Source organism: Bidens hawaiensis, unplaced genomic scaffold (assembly GCF_021521415.1).
Source record: "Bidens hawaiensis isolate Kalapana, Puna unplaced genomic scaffold, B.hawaiensis_p1.1 tig00012097_1, whole genome shotgun sequence".
Classification (NCBI taxonomy): Eukaryota; Viridiplantae; Streptophyta; class Magnoliopsida; order Asterales; family Asteraceae; genus Bidens; species Bidens hawaiensis.
The window spans coordinates 225336-249413 of record NW_027491973.1 but is presented as its reverse complement, the minus strand read 5'-3'; the positions used below and the strand labels follow the sequence as shown (position 1 = coordinate 249413).

The window sequence follows — 24078 nt, the reverse complement described above, 5'->3', positions numbered from 1 at the left end:
AACCCATCAAACAATACGAGTCACCCACTAGTGTGTACCGAGAATCTTTTTCTACCCCACCCAATGTCATTTTGATATGTTTGATAAAATGTTGGAATAATTTTCTCTCCTGGGAGAACATACTAATTTACCAGCTATCGAATTATTCATTTCCCACATATATGGCACGCTAGTTTATATTAAATTTTTTTAGCTAATAAAAATATTTTTATAAGTTATATTATTATTTAACATGGCTATGGATTATTTTTGCATAGCTTGAATTTTTTTTTTAGAAGACGAAAATAAACAAGTAAATTAGTTATTTAGTTTTAACCTTATTTTAACAAATATTTTCAAATCAAGCATGCTAATATTTTTTTTCATCATCACATTTTTGGGGAAAAAAATCACTTTGAGTTTCATGTTGGTGCAAAAATATATATTGTGCTTCTAAAAGATGTGGACTAAATTCCTAGTTATTGCGAATGGCTTTTTAGTTTGATTTTTTAATGGAATACGTATTTATTAGCTTTTATAAAAACGATCCCACTTTCAATTGTGTTGATCAAAAGAAAATCAAACTTTCATAAAGAAAAATCTTCCTTTGGAGATTAGATACAATCATACAATTATGTTGCAAGTGACTTGTTAGTTGTTACTTGTTAGTACTTTGAATCATGTTTAAACTCTTTGTCTGACATGATGTTTGAAAAATGTAAATTTCTAAGATTCCCGTAAATAGACCTTTTGAAAATGGATATTTTTTTTAAGTTCTCCTGTACAAAAATAAAGAAGAGCCTTTGTATAACAAAAGGCTTAGAAAATTATTAAAATAACGCCAATGGTCCATTTAAGTTTATTTTGAACTTTCCTCGTTTCTATTAATTAATCACAAGATTGACGGAAGAGTACCCTGCTACAGACATCTTCCCAAAAAAGAATAATCAAAAGAGCAATATTGGTCTTAAGACTAAGGTGCTATTTGTTTTTAAAGACAAAAACTGTCTACAATCTGATTTCATTTGATTTTATGTCTGCAACTGAAGATATGGTCTGAAGGTCTGTAATCTGAAAATATAATATTGTTTGTTTTATAAACTGGATATCGTCTGCATAAGCTGAAAATTAGTTACCTATCATGCATATCACAGAGGATGGAATTTATTTAACGTATGTAGACTGCAAAAATAATTGGTGGTAGTGTACGAACTGTGGAAGTGGGTGGTGGTGGACGATTTGTGGCACACGATTGTGGCAGGCGGTGAATGGTGGTGGTGGACGGTCGGTGGTGGTGATGGACAGTTGTGGTGGGTGGGTGGGTGGTGGTAGTGGACGGTGATGGTGGCCGATGATGGGTGTGGTGGTGATGGACGGTGGTGGTGGTGGGTGGTGGATGGTGGTGGTCGGTGACGGTGGGTGGTGAATGGTGGTGGTCGGTGACGGTGGGTGGTGGACGGTGTTGGTGGCGAACGGTGGGTGGTGATAGTGGACGGTGGTTGTGTCCGACGGTGGGTGGTGGTGGTCGACGGTGATGGTGGTGGCGCACGATGGGTGGTGGTGGTGTTGGACATTGGGTGCTGATAGGATGTGAAGAAGTTGAGCAATAGCTTATTTTTTAAGACCATAAAAACATTTTTCAGATATTTTTCTTCTAAACAAACAAATAGTCTTCAGAAGCTTATGTCTGCGCGCCCGCAAACGTAAGCCCCTTACAGACCTTTTAAGCAAACACAAACACAACGTAACTAAATTTTCATTTATATTCGAGTTAATTGCCCGTTTGCCCCCTGTGGTTTGTCAAACTAGCACGTTTGCCCCCAATGGTTCCGAAATAGCACCATTGCCCCCTGAGGTTGTTTTTTTAGTACCCGGGTGCCCCCAAACATGAACGTCCGTTAGTTTTCACCGTTTGGTGTCAGAAAGTTTAGGGTATTTTCGTCTTTTCACCGTTTATTATTATTATTATTATTATTATTATTATTATTATTATTATCCCTGCAACACTCTCCAGTGAACCAAACCCCCAAATGGTAACCTGCCGCATCATCAATTCAAACCACCAGCCATGGAACTCAATTCACCAAACCCTAATCCACATCCCAAATTGCAAAACCCAATTCGATATCAACCAAATCCACACTCGATTACTCACTACTGGCTTCATCAAAAGCCCTTCTTTAACCACCAAATTGATCCTCAATTTCGCCAATTCTCCACACAACCCGTTAATCCAATTCGCCCGATACGTATTCTTCGCCCATTTCGTTCCAAGAAAGCTATATACACAGGACCCATTTGTGTGGAATGCAGTAATCAAGAGCTTTTCACATGGGAATGACCCGAAACAAGCTGTGGTTGTTTTGGGTTTGATGCTCGAAAACCGTTGTTGTGTCGATAAGTTTACGGTTTCCTTGGTGTTGAAGGCGTGTTCGCGGTTGGGGTTGGTTAAAGAAGGGATGCAGGTTCATGGGTTGTTCAAAAAGACTGGAATTGGGAGTGATTTGTATTTACAGAATTGCTTGATTTGTTTATATGTGAAATGCGGGTGCGTTGAGCTTGCGCGCCAAGTGTTTGATAAAATGCCTGAGCGGGATTCGGTTAGTTTTAAACTCCTTACACACCTCCGCCAACTTCTCCCTCGCCTCCGCCATCATCTCCACCTCCACCGCACTCGGCTTCCTTCCGCCTCTCATCTTCCCAAGCGTCGCCAACACCAACACTATCTCCGCCACTCTCTTCACCTCACTCGTCATTTTCACATCCTCATTACCAGTTTTCACCTTCTTATTACTCAAATTTGGGTTTTGCAATTTGGGATGTGGATTAGGGTTTGGTTCACTGGAGAGTGTTGCAGGGATAATAATAATAATAATAATAATAATAATAATAATAATAATAATAATAAACGGTGAAAAGACGAAAATACCCTAAACTTTCTGACACCAAACGGTGAAAACTAACGGACGTTCATGTTTGGGGGCACCCGGGTACTAAAAAAACAACCTCAGGGGGCAATGGTGCTATTTCGGAACCACTGGGGGCAAACGTGCTAGTTTGACAAACCACAGGGGGCAAACGGGCAATTAACTCTTTATATTCAGCAAATATACAATGAAAAACGATATATATGATATATATCTTGGGCCACAAAAGATGAATTGACTATTAATATTTATTTTTTATCAAACAAACACCGTGCAAAACTCATTTTCTCTTAGTCCACCATGGTTTGTCTTTTCCGCACGCCATTCCACCCATATACAACATAGATGTTCCGTTTACAGGACCATAAAATGTTCTTATCGATTTTGATATTTTAGCAGACAATCCCCATATTGCATTGACAAACATGAATCTCTTATTAAGGATTACTTTTGATGAGCGATTACTTCTAGTGAGCATATACTTGGGAGTTTTCACATAATATAGAGATCAGTGGCATCTAGAAAATAATTTCAGGGTAGCGTAAAAAATTTTTTTAACCGTACATTAAGAAATTTGTTTACCGGTTTCGCGTTTACGGGGTATGGTTACGCGTTTCGCGCGTAGCGGAGCCCAGTAATGCGTTTGCTCGTGCAGGTGTCGAGTTACGCGTTTAGTGCGTCCCTGGCCCGGCTTTGTGTTACAATCGTACCGGTGCCCGGTTAACCTATTTGCAAAGCGGATCAATAAAAGTTGTTTTATTATATGTCGCATTAAAAATACATAAACTTGTTTGCTTAATAATATAAAATTATTCAAACTTATTAGCTTACTAATACAATAATTTTATTGATATCTTTCGATCAGATCAAACACATATACATATTGTTAATGAGTAGTTTCAAAGTTTACTCAACAAAAATATTGATAAACATATATTTAATTAAATAAGAAAAGAAAAGAATCACACGTGTTTGAATTTGAAACTGGAATATTTAAACTTGGTGATGAATCAATGTCATCGTGTTTTTTTCTTTGACGTCCAAAAAGATTGCTAATAAGAGGTTGTTTACTCATCTTCAAAGTTTCATAAACAAAATTTGAACCAAAAACCTAATATCAATTCCAATTTGCACATAAAACTAAAGGCTAAATCCCTAATAAATTCCAATTTAAACATAACCCTAAATACCAAATTAATTCCAATTTAAACATAAACCCTAAATCCCAAATTAATTCCAATATAAACATAATCCTAAATCCCTAAATACAAGAAATCTTACCAGAAAGAAGGAGAGGCCGGGGGTAGAGTGGCCGAGTGAGGTCAGGAGGTGGCTGGTGGCGGCTGGAGGTGGAGGTGGCGGCAGGTAGAGGCAGTCGAGGTGAACTAGCGGTGTGCAGTGAGCAGAGTCTAGAAAGGCAGAGAGAAGTCGGCTGTGTACCTGTGTTCACAATATCCGGTCATTTTTTTATTGTTAAACTTAAAAGTGGGTTTTTGTTAGGTTTAAGTATCAAATTGGTTATTGGGTTTTTTGATTTGGGCTTTATAATTTAAGTGGATTTTTGTTAGGTTTAAGTATTAATACAATAATACATAGGGGTAACATTATTTTTTTCAAGGGTAACGAAACAATGAAAACCGACCAAAATATTTTTTTTCACATTACAGGCGAAACGTTGATGGTAGCGGAGGCTACCCCTCCTCCTATAAACTAGGTCCGCCCCTGATGGAGATTAACTGTTCGTATGTGAACATATACATGCACACATGTTTGGATTAAAGAATTAGTTCAGTTAAATTTATTCCAGATACCAGGTGTGTTCTAGAGGCATTTTCTAGCTGTTTTTGGTTGGTACGCATACTAGTGAGGTAAGGGGATGGGTTGTATGTTATCCAAAATGTGTGTATGTTGAATGAGTATGATGAGTGAGTATATGTACGAATGTTATATAAGTCAACTTGGGCTCTTCTATAAGCATTTGATGGGCTCCTGGAAAGCGATGACAGTGGTCATCAAGATGGTATGATAGTAGATTTAGATAAGATAGACCTATTGACTTATGATGTACTAGGGAGGTAAGTTATGGACGAAAATTTTATGCCCACGCATGTGGTACGAATTTGTTATTACATTTTGTTATAGCTAATATGAATGCTAAGTTAGAAATAACTCAGTCGCGCTGACTTTTAGTATACACATTGTATTAGCAGGTAAAAGTTTGGCTAGGAATAGTTAGGCTTGAGCAGGGGCTACTTGGCAGAAGATTGACATGCCTACTTATGTTTTATATCAGATAATCAATATAGGAAGTCTACAATCTCAACTTTAAAATCACCATATATTCTCACAAAATTAAGGGGACTCAATTCAATAATTTGTTCCAATTCAAGAAAGCAACCCCCAAGTTTGATTTATTTCTAATCTCAAAAACCAATTGTTACTCCATCCTTCACAGCACAGATCAGCTTAAGACAACAATATCATGAAATCTAAATTTATAATAACAATGCGTAAGACAAATACATACAAGTTCCAAGACGTACGTTCTTGGAAAAACCCTAAAAAACTCAGAGTTACATAAAAAAATAAAATAAAAGAGAACACATTTATTCTCTTGTTCCTAAATTATATTCTGTTATATTATATAGATAATAATAATATTAACAACAGTAGTATAGTAATAAAAGCAACAATTAATAAGATTAATCTGATATGGAAAACCCTAAATATATTAGCTAAATTTGTAATTTAGTCTCTAATAACAACTGGAATCCACATATCTACAGTTTTAACAGTTGGAGAGTGTATAATATTAATATCAGTATATATATCATTCTCTATAGAGAAAGAAAGAAGGATATAGACCATAAAGCTGTATTAAAAACCCAAAGAACATATACCTCAAACAGATCTTAAACTTGGAAGAAACCAAGAGTTCTTTTTGTTTGTTATGAATAGTTAACTAAGAAAATGGTGGGACAGAATATTTTCTAACAAAATCAATAAATAAAAGGGGAAAACAAAAGACACAGAAATATTATGCATATAATCAACAAGTGAAATTAGAGAGAGTGAGAGATTATTTTTCCTTGTCACGCCAACATACAAGCATGGCTATACAACGCCTTACAATGTAAAATTTAGCTCTTTGCTTCTTTGCTATATGGCTACACTTCTCCCCGAATGATCTGTTGCACGTTTCTTGCTCGTGCCCATCACCGCCACCGTTACACCCGCTTGTGTTGCTATTTCTGCTGCTCTTGCTCCTACTGATTTCCTCCACTTCCATTTACACGAATCTATGAAGTATATATGCTTGTTCCTCTCTCTATGGCTTTCTCTCACTATATATGTATATATATGGATGGATATATATATATGACCAATTTGAGTGGTGATAGATACCTTTTTGAGAGGAAAAGGGTAGGTATTTTTACGGCAATGATGGTCATAGGTTTTTATGGAGTTAAAATTTGGAACTTGTACGCTGTTGTGGTGGGTGGTGTTTGAATACGAGAATGCATGTGTACGGGCTAGGCTTTTGTATTCAGAGAAAAAGTTGGACTGAGAGTCTGTCTTTTTTCTCTTTTTATTATTATTTTGAACATGCAAGTGTAACCGGTTGTCCGAGACTTCAAAAGAATTACCATTCACATGCAACCCATCTTACTTAAATTCAAATCTCATTTATATTAATTCACAGAGTGCATATTCAAACTTGAGCACTACCCCAAGAGAAAACCTTTAAGAGAAACCTGTTGACCACCCCACCAAAATGAAAGTGACACTAAGAGTCTCACCAAATTCCTATAATTTACATAATATAGTTTTGTATATTAAAAAAACCCTCAACTGATAACACACTCGTAAGTAACATTATAGTTTTTCTATCTTTTTCTATATATTTCATAACCTTTGAAAGGCTTTAGGTTCGGTTTACGTTCTCTTTGTTAAAAATCAAGTCGTATTCGTGTTTTTAACGCTCAGTTTTATAACAACGTGATTTTCTCTAGATTTTCAAGTTCGTCACAACGTGTTTTTTTGGTATGCTTCTCTTTACGTGTTTATGGTTTAATCACGCCTAAAACGACAGCGCGGGGGTTAAGTTACTACTTACTATAATTATGGACTTTAAATTAGTAATTATTGGTGTGTAAAAAGTTCTTTACATTTATTTCTATACTTTTGGGATATTTTTTTGCAAGTGGTGAGTTTGGTATATCTTAGCTGAAAAGGTGCAGAGAACCTCATGATCCGATGAAGAGGTGGAAAGATTGATTTGATTTCCATATTTCAATCTCAGCCTTTCCCTTTGTGTAGATAGTGAAATGATTGATTATATTAGTTTAGAGTATCTACAAGACTACAACAATGGTATTGCGGGCGTGGTCTGGATCTATGTGGCATCAGCGGTGGAGAAGGTAGCAAAGTTCAGCCGGTAACCCCTCCCTCAACATGAAATCAGAATGATTATCTATATAAAATTGGGATTTTATAGTGTTATTTAAGTACCGTACAAGAATTTTACATATATTTACACTTCATATGAGTTAAGTAGAGAGGATCAATGTTTTAAAAACGGGTTTTTTACTCGTATCGGATTGGGCTAAAAAGTGGTACAACCGGTTGAACCGAGTTATACCGGGAGGTTCAACCGATTGAATAGTTTACCTTTTAATTTTCTATAAATATAACTTTAAATCCAAAAATAACCCAAAATTAAATGATTTCATAACAAAAAATACTCCAAAAGTTAATCCGTATTAAAATAATAATACAAAAGCATTCATTTTTAAAAAAACAATCCTAAAGTTTACACGTTTGGATATTAATTGTTAGGTTAAAAGTAATTTTGATAAAATATGGACCGCAAATATCAAACAAATTTAGGACATAAAACCGGTTTGCCGGTAAAAACCAGTATTTTAGAAAAAAACCGCCGATACGATGTTCTAGTAAACCGGCCAAAATACCGGCCTCAAAATACCGGCATACTGTGCGAAATCCGGTTTAACCGGTTCAACCGGCCGGTTTAAACCGGTTTTTAAAACACTGGAGAGGATTATCTTTAAAAAATATATATAAAGCAATTAACTTACTCTTTGAAAAATAAATTCCATCATGTTAAAAAGCTCAAATAATTGTTTATTTGAGTCATAAAATTTCCCCCAGCAGGTCCCCCCTCGTGCGGCCACCTTTTACTGTTGCATTTTCCTCTTTTTTTCAACACTTGCTAGTAATGCTCTCCTTTTCAAGGCATGCATATAGATTTTCATTTTTATTTTTTTTAACGACAATTTTTTAACACGTAAAATCTATCTAATCTTACGCTTCAAAAATTTAAACTCGTATCACTTCATGCGAGACAAAAATCACACCATTGGACTATAAGGTCACGGGCAAGTTGGATTAATCAAATTTAAATTTATAAAGAGATGAATACTTATTCCTAAAAACATATAGTATGTATGTATATACATAGATCATTCAAACTTATGAAGTACAAATAACTAGTATGAATTTAATGTGTAATAATAACAGGATTAATGTTGTAAACATGATGGTTGTACCTAGGTGGGTGCTGTGGCTAGCAGCTTGATAAACATAGTGGGTATGAAATTTTATTGCAATTAATGAAATGCTTTCGTTATTGCAATTACTCATCCACTTGTATATTTACCTAAAATTTACATTTAAATTTTGAGATGAATTTTATAATGCATCAATAATACGCAAACGTACCACAAGTTGCGAAATATATGTTTTAATTTCATATATAATCGTTTTTTTTCTTTTGAAATGTCAAAATTTTATAAAACAAAAAAAAAAAGAAAACCCGCATGTGATCGGAACATACAAGAAAAGAGAAAGAAAACAACCAAAGTGCCACAACATGACTACAAATTACAAAGGAAAGTTAATAAATTTAAACTTACTCTACTTCTCCCAATATAAAGTCGACTTCTAGCTTCAATGTTTCACCCACATAAAGAGGTAATTTTGATTTCATACACCAAGGTAGCTTTATTGTTGAAAATTCGATTATTTCTTTTTTATTTTTTTGGATTAATAAAAGTTTTATATAATTTACTATAAAACGATTACAATAAAGTGGCAGGCAAACGGGCAACAAGCTGCGCCGCAACCCCCTTTTGAACAGCAAAGTCAATCCTGCTAAAAACGAAGCTTTGGGACCTAGAAGCTGAAGAGGTTCCGTGTACGACGCGCTGAACCCTACTCAAAAATTTCACAGCCTCTGGAGCCAGAAAACCAAATGTATCAAAGGCAAATGGTAGAAAGACATGTTGATTATCTAAACAAGCTTTCTCGTGTTTAACAACTTTGCCCGATTCAGCCTTCAAAGCAGCCTGACCCACAACAAACCCACGGTCCCTGAGCCCAACAAGAGGAGACACTCCTGTAAGATCCACACAGGCGTGTTTCCCCCCTGCCCACCCGAACACAAGAATATCAGCTGGTCGTAAAGTAGACCTCCCTTCAATAGGATCCGTGAGAAAGTTAACAGGGGCCTCCTTTTTAGCGGAAATCCCTGCCCGTTTAAGAACATCACACAGAACATCCCTAACCAGATCATGTCGGTATTTAAAGCCAGGCAATTCTTTGCAATGCACCGCATGGTCACCAAAAGAATCCAAACAGACCTTGCGACAAATTGGGCAAGGCTCATCCGTCGGGAACATAGGGATCATTAACCGGTACTTAAGGATAGCCCGATACTCCAAACCCGACATACGTTGGCCTAATCCTTCAATGGGGATAGCCGTTAGAAAATCCTGAGCCCGAGGAGCCCGAAGGCATTCAAACACCGCCTTTTGGCGAGGGGATAGATCAAACTTCACTTCTAAACTCTTGACGATTCCACTAAATAAGGCACTCGCCACAACATGTTGGGCTTTAGGGGGGGGGGGGCGGTGTCCTTATTAGAGAACCTGCTAAGATCAAAATCTGGAAGTGAAGTACGTAAACGATCCATCGCACACCCATAATCAGAGTCCAACCCATAAATATCACAACCCCGAAGAATATGGTCTTGCAAACACCACGACTGTGCTCTCGAAGCCACAAAAGCATATGTAGATACATCCTCGGCCGAACAGAGACCCAACCCCCTATAACGGATCGGAAGTGACGCCAACCTCCATTGGAGATCCCCAAAGAACGGACCTCCACAAACCACGATGTCCTCAATCGCCATTCGAAGACCATTGTCAAATATAGAAACAGCTTCCCCCACATACATAGGTTGGCATGTTCTCAAACCGAACAAAAGCTTGGCGACTCCCATACATGAGCGAAGCAAAAGAAGCTCGCATTGAGGATCCCGAAGTCTTGGGAGACAGCTCATCAGTTCCAAAGCGCTAGATGCCCTTTTCATAGCCAAACTGCTGATAAACCCCGCATCCTGGCTTACAGCACCACCAAGGAGTTTCACGCCAAGCACCGGCCTTCCAATCCCGCAAGGGAACAACCCCTCCTGTGCCTTCACCCCATTGCATGTTGGCCAAAATAACTCTGTTTTCTTAACGTTTAATTCAAGACCAAGACGAGGCCCCTCAGACCTGATAATATCTAATGCTTTGGCTACCTCTCTAGTATCCCCGATAATCGTGCCATCATCCAAGTAACAAGCATGAAAGAGAAGCTTGCACCGATCTCTGATTTGGTGAACAAGTGGGTGCAAAGCTAAGGCAAAAAGGAGAGGCCCAAGAGGGTCCCCCTGTTGAACCCCAGTGGTGGATTTAATGAAAGTATCACCCACATATAACCTAGCCGACTGCCCATATAAAAAATCCACCCAAAGAGAAATGGAAGGACATCGACTCCGAACCTCATGTAGAAGGGTCGTCCTATCTACTGAGTTGAAGGCATTGGAGAAATCAACAGTAAGCATAGCCAATGACCCATCCGAATGAAACTGATTTAGAAACCTGTTCGCGCTATGAAGCACGGCCTCTGCCCCACTGGGGACTCCCACCCCAAATTGAAAGTCACCGAGGTATTTAACCATCTCCTTCCCGACACCCCTCATAGCCACCTTAGAGACCAACCGCCTCCAAATGGCCCCAACGGCAATAGGTCTAATCTCATTGTCCGGTTTAAGCAACGGCGTAAGTGGGGCAGACGCAACAAACTCTGCCAACACCTTAGGACACCTTCCCCCCAAAAATAAATTAACCACCGCAGAGATAGCCTTGAGCAAACCATCCGCAATCGGAGACCCCTCTCCGCACAACGCATCTAAAATGTGTTGGGCTCGCAAACCGTCCCACCCACACGAAGTCCCTTTAGGGAAAGACTTAATGCACCCAAGCACACTATCAACGTCCACGACAAGGGGAGACTCAGAAAGCAAGGAAGCAGGCATAATCGGAGGTGCCATGATGGGATGCTTAGACAACAAAGCGTTCAAAGTATCCTTACCGAAAGGTGCAACCCCTGAAGAGCATAATACCTTGACCGCAGCAGTGAAATGCCCGTCCGCAACTTTTCGCAAACATTGTTTAACATTGGCGCCCAACCCGGCATTGTCAGACTCGGGTACAAACGCATCACCACCCGGGGTATCTCCTAGGGGTTGGTTAAAAAGCGATATAAGGAGCTCAAAGAAACCGTCACGGTCACCCCAAGCGGATAGCAACCGTTGAATAATTCGGCATTGCTCAGACTTTCTATTGCCAGACCTGCGTTGCTGACGATTAGAAGGTCTGAAAACTCGTAAGGTGCAACGTGGTAACAACAACAGTTTCACCCACGCCTCAACAGACTCTGGCATAGCCGCCACCTTACCCAGAGCACCCACTAAGGCTTGGGAAAAAGCCATACGACAACTATGAGGAATGTTTTTAACAGTCGTAATAGGAAGAGTGAAGACACGCTCAAGGAGAGCTACATCCACCTCCACCCTTCCCACCGCGACAACTTCCCTCCCAACATGTGGCTTCGCAATCCCCACTATATATTCCTCCACATCTCCCGTGACACACTTGTACCAGACCGACCCGTCATCATGATGGCACCCCCGACGGAGAGCATGTGACTCCATACACGCTTCACACATCCACCTACGCGAGACCTTTAAAGCCTCACCAACCGAAATAAACAAATCCAAATTTGTCGAGATCGCCTCCCGTAAGGTCTCTTTCTTGTCATCCGATGACAAATGAAGCCGCTTAATATGTGCGGCCAATCGAACCCCCTTGGACCCCGGTAATCCATCCGGGCAACAGTGGAAGCCTCTAAACGGACACGGCCAAACAACCTCCTCAATAGCCCCGGTCATACCACCACCGACCCACAAAACACCCCGGTAGCCAAGTACCACACCAAGAAAAATAATAATAAAACAAAACTCGAGTTGAGTTTGAGGAATGAACACCCGAACCAAAGAGGAAGGAGGAGAGCAACCACCCGTTGCCCTCCCCTCCTCAAAACACCAAAAACAAAGATTATTTCATTGAGGCGTTTTGTCAAACACCTGGCGGGCAACTATTTTCTTCAAAATTTTAGTTGATGATGATTCATTTTTAAATGTACAAAGTGAAAATGGGATTTGGGTTATTACGGATGAATGGGGGATTTGCAGTTGGATTGTATAAATCGGTGCACCTGATTTGAATCAAAGCAAATGAAGACAAAGGCTTCGATTAAGGCTACGTCGAAGGTCAGGAGCAGTTGTGGTGTCGGTTCGAAGATGGCTGACTGCTGCTCCGATTAGTAAATAATTATGGATGTGGGTGGGTATTGGGTTGTGTCATACGAGAGAGCAGAGGAGGAAAATAGGGTGATGGCATGTTGGTTGTTTGATGGAGTGATTGTAAGAAGGATTTCCTTTTTTAGAACGATAATTCACTAACAAAAACTTGCATTTAATGTATCTATTCAGATGGTGTAAGTCAGATTATTTCTTGTCTTTCAATTTAACCAACAAGTAACAATATTTTGATTTAAAATAGGTTTTGTTTATATTTAATCATTCAAAACATTTTTAAATATAGCAGGAAAACTTCATTTAAGTATCTCATAAGTTATTAACCTTTTTCGTTTGGAATGCTTATTTAAGAACCATTTGTGCCAAGTAAAACTATCATACTTAATTCCTTTGCAAGTAATAGTAATACACACAACACAACCATGGTAAAAGTAGTAAGTAGATGCATGTGTCGATATTAATTATGACGCCATTTGGGGAAATCTTAACCCGAGTGATGGAAGTGTTTGGATGGAGCAGCACCTAGGGATACTATTCTTAGTTTCTTGGCAATAATTCTTGCTAGTCATTAAAAACCAGTTAGTGCATTTAAAATTTCGATGTGAGATAAAGAAGTCGAAGGCTCTCCGTGGGTCTATGTCTCTGAACTGCCACCCACTCCGCCATATTTCTATTTCTTTGCTCCCCTCTGTCTCTCCTTTTGAACAAAAATAAATTAATAATTACGGCTTATAGTTTGTGTGAGAAAATCAAATGAATCAACATACCAGTTAACAACAAACAAACGAAGCAACAAAATTCATGAATCGCCTGGCTGGCGGAGAGAGAGAACGAAGCCAGGAAGAAACAGTGATAAATTGTAGAGGAGTTAGTTATTGGAAGGACACGCATAACCCTACGTGGCAACAACCACACGCATTAACTACTTGTAACATATGCTTTAAAAATGATAGCGCTAGCACAGCAACAAAATATGAGACAGCGGACACTTCTCAATTAATATATATAATTATAATGAGAAGCAAATTACAATCTCTTTCACACATTTCGCAATTGGTGTCACATCAGTGGGTGCGGTTGCAAACGCCATCACGGAGGGGCGCTGGAGGGGGCTCACGATAGGGGTTTAGCCAAAGTCGCAGATGTGGGCAGGATTTGATATTTTTTATTTTTTCTCTCTTATAATATTTAATAATAGATGGTCGCGGAGCGCCTGCACCACCATGATGGGATGCCAGAAGAGAATCGAATCGAGGGCTTGGCGAGAGTTGAGGACTTGGGGCACCATTTGATTATTTTTAAACTCCTTTTTTATAATATTACATAATATATATATATATATATATATAACCAACCAAACAAATCACCTTAACTCAATACCACACTTCACATAAAACCTCAATAAAGCTTTCTTTAAGGGTTTAACATACCTTTTCTTTTTTTCACAAAAACCCTCTAAAGCTTCTACAACACATACATAGTTTAACAATAAAAAAGAATATTTGAATATTAAAAGATTTATTTACATGAAGTAAATTTTAAAAAGGGAAAAAATAGTGCATAGGTTTATTTTAGAGTTAAGTGGTAGTTGGAAGTAAAGAAGAGATTGGGGAACAAAAAGTCTAGTCAAATAACACGTGCGTCTCTGACAATATTAAGATGGCGTGCAAGTATTAAAGCAGAAAGTACTAACATTATAAGTCGTGGAGCACATGTGTGGGACACACGTGTTTTGAGACTGTGAAAAGCACTTGGCTTCTGCGTGTAAAGCTCATAACTAGGTCCCTTACTATTCGGGTTTGGATTAATACCCTTGAAAATTTTATAATTATGTCCATTGATTTATGTTTGTGTTCGTTTAAAGTTAAATCAACGAACACGAATATATCTTTGTTCTTATTCGTTCGGTTTGTTTACAAGCCTAGACACATGATACATACATATACCAATTAATGAAGTGTACGTCTAATGCAACGAGACCAACACTTAAAGGTTGTTAATATGTCAAACCGAGCCAGTGTGTGCTTGAGCTTGACTCGAACTTCATACTTAGTTAACACGGCTCAAAATTAAGATCAAGCTGGAATGTTAAACTTAAGCTTACTCAACTCAATTTGATAGGATTATGCAATGTGTTAAGACTTATAATTACTTAAATTTTCGAAGTTAAAACATTACTTATTTTTTTTTTCATTTATATGGGACGGAAATATGTAATGTTTGAACTTCAAAAAGATAATTATTTTATAGGATTATGGCACGTGTTAACACTTATAATTATTTAAATTTTATATCAAATTAGTTTTTTTCTCCTCATATGTAATATAACTAGATTGTCACCCGGCGCGTTACGCCGGAGCATATCGGTAAAATCCAGTCGTTAGTAAAACTCAATCGTTGTCGATCTCAGGCGTTGAAACGGTAAATCGATGTGAATTCTTTCTGTTTCGATTACGTGCTTTAGAAATTGAGGTTGACCAATGGGGTGACAATGGTTAGTAAAACTCGGGCATTGGTAAAACCCGAACGTTGTCAATCTCAGGCGTTGAGGTGGCGTGTCTAAGCAAATCGGTTAGTCTCCTTCGAGTTTGTTACAGTAATTAGAACTAAATAAAAAAACAAATATGGCATTTGGTAGTTTTAGTTGCGTTCGTTACAGCCCTATAACTAAAACAAAATATGACGAGTCTATGCGAATTCGATCGGCAACCGTCACATTTGTTATGACACCGAAACTAAAACAAAAAAAAAAATCCCAAATTGGTATTCGATCGATTTACGTTATGTTACCGGAACAAAAACATAAACAATAAAAAAAAAGCTAAATTGACCACTAAGGTGTCGTTAAGTTGCCCAATCGGACACTTGCGACACCAAAGTTCTCTTTTATATATATTACTAATAGTAATATACTATATGTATTCATGTCACTATTTTTGAATGAAATGATTATTCTTTTCAAATATGTCCACATCCACACGCTATCTTGCAGTAATTTGAATAATTGATCAATCGAAACAGTGACGTTGGTACTATGGAATATAGCTAATCATAAGTTGAATCGAAGAGCCTTTTAACTCAGAAACAAAAGTATTTAGCAAGAAGTGTTTGCTTTCCTTTTATAAACAAACATACATAAACAAAACTTTTGTTCGTTTAGTTAAATGAAGTAACATGTACACATATTATCGTTTGTTCATTTATGTTCATGAACATTATTAATTCATTTAAATTCGTGTATGTCTGTTTGTTTACATTCATCTGTGATCACTAAGGATGAGCTTTTTTTCTCGAATACCGACATCGTACCGGTACCGTATCATTACTGTACCGACCGATCATTAGCGGTACCGGTGTCGGTTTTCGTTTTTCTTAAATTCGGTATCGGTAAAAAGCGGTATCAGTACCGGTACTTGGCGGTAAAAATCGGTATTGGTACCGAATTTATTTAAGATATATTTAGAGATTTTTAAGGATCCTTGATTGAATTTTAAAAGGTATCACTAATTGTATTTACCTATTTTAAGGGAATTTTAATCAGAGTATCTAATTATCTATATTTCGTTCGTAATTAATATTACAAACCTCAGTTTTTTTTTCTTGAAAAGCAACAAATTACACAGTTAAAGCATTATCATTCAAGATTTCAAAACACCAGCTAGCTTAAAGATGAAAGAACAATCTGAAGAGATTTATAAAAGTGTTGCCACTTTATAATTTGTTTTATCACAATAGCATAAAAAAATTCAATAAATTAACAATAACCAATGAGTAATAAAAATAGGAAGTTTTGACCCACATAATACATCTAAAAATGGTTTGACTTTGTGTTGCAAAAAGAAATAAAACGCTAGTTTGGATTACTGAAGAAAGATAAAATGCTAAAGCGTCATCGAAGCGGTAAATTACCGAAATACCGGTACCGTGTCGGTACCAAACCGATATATTCGGTACGGTATTCGGTACCCATTTTTTCTCAAATTCGGTATCGGTACTTTCGGTATTGATACCGGGACGGTACCGGTACATTACCGATCTCATGCCTAGTGATCACCATATTACATTTGTTCAAATTTGTTTACATCTATATCTAATAGATAGGTACATAACTTGGTGTGCCAAATGTTAAAATTTTGTGAACCCGGGATTTGTTTTCTCGTTCTCTTATTTCGCCTCATAGTATTTATATTAATAAAAATAATGCATTGTTAAATATATTAAGTATAATAAATCATTGGAGATATATGACATCAAATATAAAAAATAAAAAATAAAAAAATTGTTGGTCACTTATACGTAATTCAATCATATTTTATCTCAAACTATCGTTTTACAATTCCTCAAATCATTATGATTAACTATTATATATATATGCGCGCGCGACACACACTTTCTAATTGAGTTTATTAATATATTAAAAATAGACCTATTACTATTTAGTCTTGTTTTCTTGATTTTTAGGTCGTGTGCATCGTTTTTTTCGTGTTAACTCATTAATGTTTGTTATGTTCAGTTGTGTTCTTTTTTTTACATCCATATATATTATTAACGAGCAAACATAAACAAACACAAACCCGTTCAGTTTCTAGTATCTATCTAATAAAGAAGATAGCAAATAAATACTTTTTTAATATTAAAGCGTTTTCAGTGAGGAATAAATACAAAATTTACACCTTTAAAGTCCAAATAATTCACTCGTGTTTGAGCACAGTCTAAAGCTGCAGCCTGCAAACGGAACCACTACACTTTCTGGTCCAATATCTAGTGTGTACTATAAAGAAATTTATTCTTAAGAATTAAATGGCATAAAACATTAAATAAAGGCATTTAAGAGCTGTTTCAATTATAAAATTCTTCGAAATAAAATTTGTAAAAGGAAGTTAAGTTTCATAGAAGAATTATGGGAAGGTTTACAAACTATTTTTCTTTTAAAAGCAAATTTTTTTGGATCAATGACTGGTCAATAGCTCAAATGCGATTCTCCACTTCTCAAGTACGGAATCTTGGGGTTCTAGGCTGGTTTACTAATGCTTACGTCAAATCTATGCAGTCAATCTAGGTGGTATCTCGGTTATCGGCCCTCATATGAAATATCGGTCAGAATATCGGTACCGATAATATCAGTGATATTGAACGATATTTTACCGATATTGACCGATATTTCACCGATATATATATCAACGGTATTCCCGATATCAGTGCTTTAAATCTTAATTTTCAACTTTAGTGTTTAATGTTGGTGTTTCGAGTCTTAATCAGTTCCTACTTGCTACAATTGTTAGTGTTACAAAAGGCTAATTTGTTAATAGGAGGAGAATATACTTAATTGTTAGTGTTAAAGTGCTATATATATTCTGCATGATATTAAAATTACCGATATCTCACCACGATAACCGATATCTGCATGATATTAAAATTACCGATATCTTACCGCGATAACCGATATCTCAAATATCGGTCCTCTGCCGCTATCCGATATTTTTCCGCATTAACTGCTTAGCGTCAAATATTTGCTAAAAAACAGTTGAAACTCTTTAAACAGTTTCACCAGATACCACACAATATTATGTTTTAAGGATATATTACCACTATTTTTTCACAAACTCATAACACATGGTTTTACAAAGTTACCGTGCAAACATACAAACTAGAGACATCTTATTAACCATAGATAAAAAGCACACTAAACAAGTAGACATTTATTCAACAAAACCTTAATTATAAAGATCATCATCATCAGCTGCACCAGCCGGAGCAACAAACGGGTCGCTAGCAGCAGCACGTCCACTTGTCTCAGAAAATCTGAACTCAGAACCAATCCCTCTCGACTGCTGCAGTGTTTGAGCAAACGCCTGGTATTTCCTTATATCAGCATCGCTAACACTCCTTCGTGCAAACTTCATCGATTCTTCAAAGTGAGCAGCTTTGATCTCTGCCACCTCATCTTCCACATCTTCCTCCATAGCCTCCGGGTTCTCGCTTATTCTCTTTTCCCTCTCAATATCCTACCAAAAAAATAAAGATATTCCCACTTAAGCATATATATCTGCAAATGCATTAACATATTATGAATGATGATACTTACTTTTTCTATGTTCTCGCGGATGGCGTATTTGCAGGCCCGTTGGCAGATTTCCGTGATGTCAGCACCACTGAAGCCTTGTGTGTACTTGGCAAGAGCTCGCAGATCAACATCTTTAGCGACTGGTGACTTCCTTAATGCAGATTTAAAGATCTGATAGCGCGACTCCTCATCAGGTAAAGGAATGTAAATCAGCTGATCAAGTCGACCAGGCCTCAAAAGTGCTGGATCTATGATATCAGGCCTGTTGGTTGCACCGATAATGAAAACCGTTTTCTTGGCAGACATTCCATCCATCTCAGTCAGAAGCTGGTTCAGAACCCTGTCAGCTGCGCCACCAGCGTCTCCTTGACTACTCCCTCTCTGCACGTAATATATATCAAGTAATTAAATAAAAAAGTGAATAAAATTTAAGGTGTAATTAAGTGATTTAAGTGAACAAACCTGGGTTGCAATGGAATCAAGTTCGTCAAAAAAGAGGACACACGGAGCCGACCCACGAGCCTTATCGAAAATTTCCCGAACATTAGCCTCACTCTCACCGAACCACATTGTAAGCAACTCGGGACCCTTGATGCTGATAAAGTTAGCCTGACACTCATTTGCAATAGCTTTGGCTAGAAGAGTTTTACCACAACCGGGTGGACCATAGAACAGAACTCCTTTAGACGGAGCCATACCGAACTTCTCAAATTTCTCAGGATGCTCCACTGGATATTGAACAGTCTGCATAACCATGGTTTATACGGTTAATCAAAATAAAGAAAATATTATGTATGTAAATAATAAAAGTATATTAATAGTAATACCTCTTGTAGCTCTCGCTTAACATTCTCGAGGCCACCAATGTCTTCCCAGCTAACATTGGGCACTTCAACAACGGTCTCACGAAGAGCCGAAGGATTGCTTGTCCCGAGAGCGGTCTGGAAATGTTCATTTGTAACCGCCATAGAGTTTAGAATCTCTGCATCGATAGACTCGTCTTCCAAATCAATCACATCCATTTTCTCTCTGATGCATTGAAGTGCGGCCTCGGTACACAAAGCTGCCAGGTCAGCACCCACATATCCATGTGTATCCTTCGAAACCTTCTCCAAATCCACATCATCAGCTAGCTTCATGTTCTTAGTATGAATTCTAAGAACCTCAAGCCGACCAACCTCATCAGGCACACCAATATCAATTTCCCGGTCAAATCTACCGAACCGTCTCAATGCAGGGTCAATACTGTTAGGCCGGTTGGTTGCACCCATCACAATCACATGAGCCCGTGATTTCAGCCCGTCCATTAAAGTCAACAACTGGGAAACGATCCTCCGTTCAACTTCACCGTGTGTTTTCTCACGCTTTGGTGCAATCGAATCAATCTCATCGATGAAAATAATCGACGGTGCATTTTTCTCCGCTTCCTCAAACGCTTTCCTCAAATTGCTCTCACTCTCCCCCGCCATCTTCGACATAATCTCCGGCCCGTTAATGCAGAAAAAGAAAGCACCGGTTTCATTAGCAACAGCACGTGCTATCAAAGTCTTTCCAGACCCAGGAGGGCCGTAAAGCAGAATCCCCTTCGGTGGTTTAACACCAATAGACTTGAAAAGCTGCGGGTGCCTTAACGGGAGTTCAACTAGCTCACGGATTTGCGCCATTTGTTTACGAACACCACCGACATCATCATAACCAATCTCGTCTAACCTATCCTCATCTTCCCTTCTCACAGGCTCACCCTCACAGAATATCTCAGTATCGGGTGCAACCACACAGTACTCAGCAGGGTCGGTTTCAATAACTTTAAACTCAACGCTTCTCATTCCTCCCCTTACCAAAAAGAAATCACCCTTCCTCACAGGGCGGTATGCTTCCAAAAAGTAAGCTGCAAATATTACAAACCAAACAGATTCTCAGAACATTAATAATAAATTACACTTAACAAACCGTAATCGATTATAAAATACTAAACGTACGTTTCAAGAAAGCATCGAACAGATTTCCAGTGACCCCTTCAATCGTATCATCAATCGGAAGGATATGAACGCGCTTCCCATACTTAACATCAGGACACTGATGCACCGAAATCACATCACCAAGTCTAACCCTAAGATTCGATCTAACGACCTTATTCATCCGAATCTTCGGTTCCTCACAGGTGTCATCAGCAAGTGCTATACATACAGTATCTCTTCTTTTCTTACCCTACACTCAAAACACACATACCCTATAAAAATCCTAACTTTGGCAACCAATATACTAAATTAACAAAATTTACATGAATTTAACAAACCCCAGATGACATAATTGAACAAATAACAATTATTACCTTGATCAAGATTGTATCGCCTCTGAAAAGCTGAAGCTTTTCCATGGTTGCTGGGTGCATGGACACAACTGAGTTGTCATCGTTGATGGCTTCATCGACAACGAGTCGATTCGGCGCCTTCTTTCGCTCGAGAATTGCGGTACTGAAGTCCTTCTTGGCAGCCTTACTGTGAACAACAAGAATTGAATTGAAATTGATTAGGAAAACAGAGTGAAGATAGTATTAGTTTGATTAAAGGGGTAATTGGTACTTACGGGTCGGATGATCCGGCGTGATCAGTCATGATTGATTGTTGTGAAGATTTGAGGGTTTGATTGATGGATGGATTATGATTATGATGATCTTGGAATTGGGTTTTTGGTTGTGTATATATATATATATATATATATATATATATATATATATATATATATATCTAGAAGTATCGCAACCTTTCTTGTAAAAAAAGATATCTTCTATTTGCCTTAAATAAGTTCGAAGATATTGTAGCAATAGCCGACTCATATCCGGGTCAAAAATAAGTCTATATATCCGGGTTAAAAAGAGTTTAAAAAAGATTTGAGTTAGGTTAAAATAAGTTGTTTGAAAATACGTCCGCATTGATATAAACATCATATCTTTTTTTACAGGGGATACCCGAGGCTGCCCACCCTCACTGCCCTTATGTCATATGCCATTAAAAAGTTAAGTACTTGGAATTTGAGACATGTGATAGTTTTTCGTGCAAGTGCCTCGTTTTGTTGAGGTTTATATGCGCAATAGATATGATATATAATGGCTGACTCATTTATCACTAAATCAGTTTGGTTTAACTATCACATTAACATTTTTTGATGGTGTTAGAGAAAAAGAATTGTAACAACAGAGCTAGCATGGTAAAAAGAATGAAGAGCTTGGTATTTGTACGTTAATGAAAAAATATGTGTAAAACGACCATAATCATTGATAAATGTGATAAAATGCCAATAACTCGAACGAGATGTGCAAGAAGATGACACTGAATAATGAGTGACGTACTAATGGGGGTGTTTGGGATTCCTTATGAAAACTTCTTTTAACTTTTCAATAAGTTACTAAGTTATAAAATTGTAACTTATTAACTTATCACTCCCACACGAAAAGCAAACCCGAAAACCTTATTACTTTTAAACAAGTTGATAAGTTATAAAAAGACTAAAATAAACAATCCCAAACACCTCCTAATAACGGGAAATAAGTTCAAGTAGGTTTTGATGTATTACAAGAAATGCAACAATTGTTCAAAGACTTATTTAAAGTATCTGAAAAGGGATATACGTTGAAAATCTAAAACACAAACAAATTGATGTCTGAGAGGAATATGGCACAAATCCCGATATGATGACTAGAAGACATGGTGGGGCAACCCTCACGTTAGTGTATGAATGGAGAGGCGTTGACAAGAAAACATTAAACAAACAAGATGGCGGTGGCAATACGCGTGTAATGCGGCATCAGACACATAATTGATGTCAGGATGCGCCCGACTGACAAAAAAAAAACGCATAAATGACACTGCACATGTAACAAACATTAAACACATGTAACCAACAACGCACATATCAATGTTGATTAATCATGCGAAGCCAGATATGTGTCAAGTGTTGAGTTAGGCACATATTAGGCCGAGTTACACGCATTATGTGGTGCTAGACACGCGTTTCTCGATTCGGTACACGTGATCGACATTAAAACTCATAATCGGCAGTAAACACGCAAAGCATTGTGTTAAGCGTGAATCATGTCAGGGTTTCGTGCGTTTCATAGCTCCGATACATGTGACTAGCTCCGAACGCACGACCGGCGCTGAAAGTTTCAATGTGCATAACATGTGCCAAAAACCATAAACAAAACTGAAATGTACAATAATAAAAAAAAAACTTTTTAAACCAATCTGTTTTTGACCCAAAACCCATTCTAACCCAAAACCCGTTCTGACTTGACCCCTTTCAACCTAAATCTATCCCAAACCGAACCAATTAACTCTTTTTTGAATTGACCCATTCCACCCGACCCGTTTATTAGTTCTGGTGTCAAGCATGGAGACATACCGTAATACGAAGTAAGGTAGCGATTAAGCCGAAGGTATTTATTATCTGAAGACAGTTATGTTGGTTTGGATATCAGCCCATTTATGTACAGACCCAAAATTGAGGCCCAAAAGGTAAGTGGGTGCTGCTGATCGAACTCGGGCAGTTGATCCGCCGATTAGGGTTCCAAGATTCCTCGGATTGAACCTCCAATAACACTGGATGTCATCGTGCTCAGGTGAACTTGTGTTCTTGATTTAGATTCATAATCAGTGAATAATGTTTTAATTTAAGCTAATCACTTTGTTTAGTTTATTTTAGCTCTGCATAGGCTTGTATTAGTTTAGCTTCTGGTTTAACTGTAGATATTGTTGAATCACACATGATTTTGGTTAACAAAAATACTATTCAAGATGTTAAATCATTCAAGTATTTAAAATTCTATTACTCTCTTTAAAGCACCTTAATTGATTATATGGAAAAAAACCAAATGGTGGTGTCAGTCTTGGAGTGGCCATGGTTCGGTTCAAAGCTGTGAAACCGGTCATCGGTTTGCCTTTGTGGTCGGTTTTTTCTTTTTTTACTTTCGGTTAGTCAGCTTCAAGTTTTTTTTACAAACTGTAACAAACGGTTTGGCTTGCGGTTTTTACCAAAAACCAATCGCATATAACCAGACCATAAAGCTTAACTATATTTAATTCTTAATTTTTTTAATCTTCGAGTTATTTGATTTTATGTATTTTAATTGCGATTAATTTGGGCGTTTTATTTTAACTCATTTTGCTAAGCCACAATGTAGTAATTATTGCGGGCAAGACTTCATTTTTATGTCACTTCGGTTTTGCATGCAACATTCTGTTGATATATCATATATATATTTTTTTTGTGAACGGCATAACATTGTGTTGATGCCATGATAAGTTGTCGATGGGCCAACTTTCTTTACATGCTAACTTTTTGTTTATATGTTATCGACTTTTGGTTGTTTTCATGTATTT

The 24078-nt window shown here is 37.6% G+C and overlaps 1 protein-coding gene across 1 annotated transcript; it reads right to left on the bottom strand.

Moving 5' to 3' along the window:
• Window positions 1–18229: 18229 nt before the first annotated feature.
• On the bottom strand, window positions 18230–21338 carry LOC143539979 (cell division cycle protein 48 homolog). The gene is made up of 7 exons (XM_077033154.1): window positions 21287–21338; window positions 21033–21198; window positions 20680–20908; window positions 19528–20588; window positions 19163–19444; window positions 18722–19081; window positions 18230–18641 (listed from the first exon to the last, which is right to left on the bottom strand). Exons 1-7 carry the CDS (start codon window positions 21313–21315, stop codon window positions 18351–18353), a joined length of 2418 nt encoding a protein of 805 aa, XP_076889269.1. The 5' UTR covers window positions 21316–21338; the 3' UTR covers window positions 18230–18350.
• Window positions 21339–24078: the final 2740 nt, after the last annotated feature.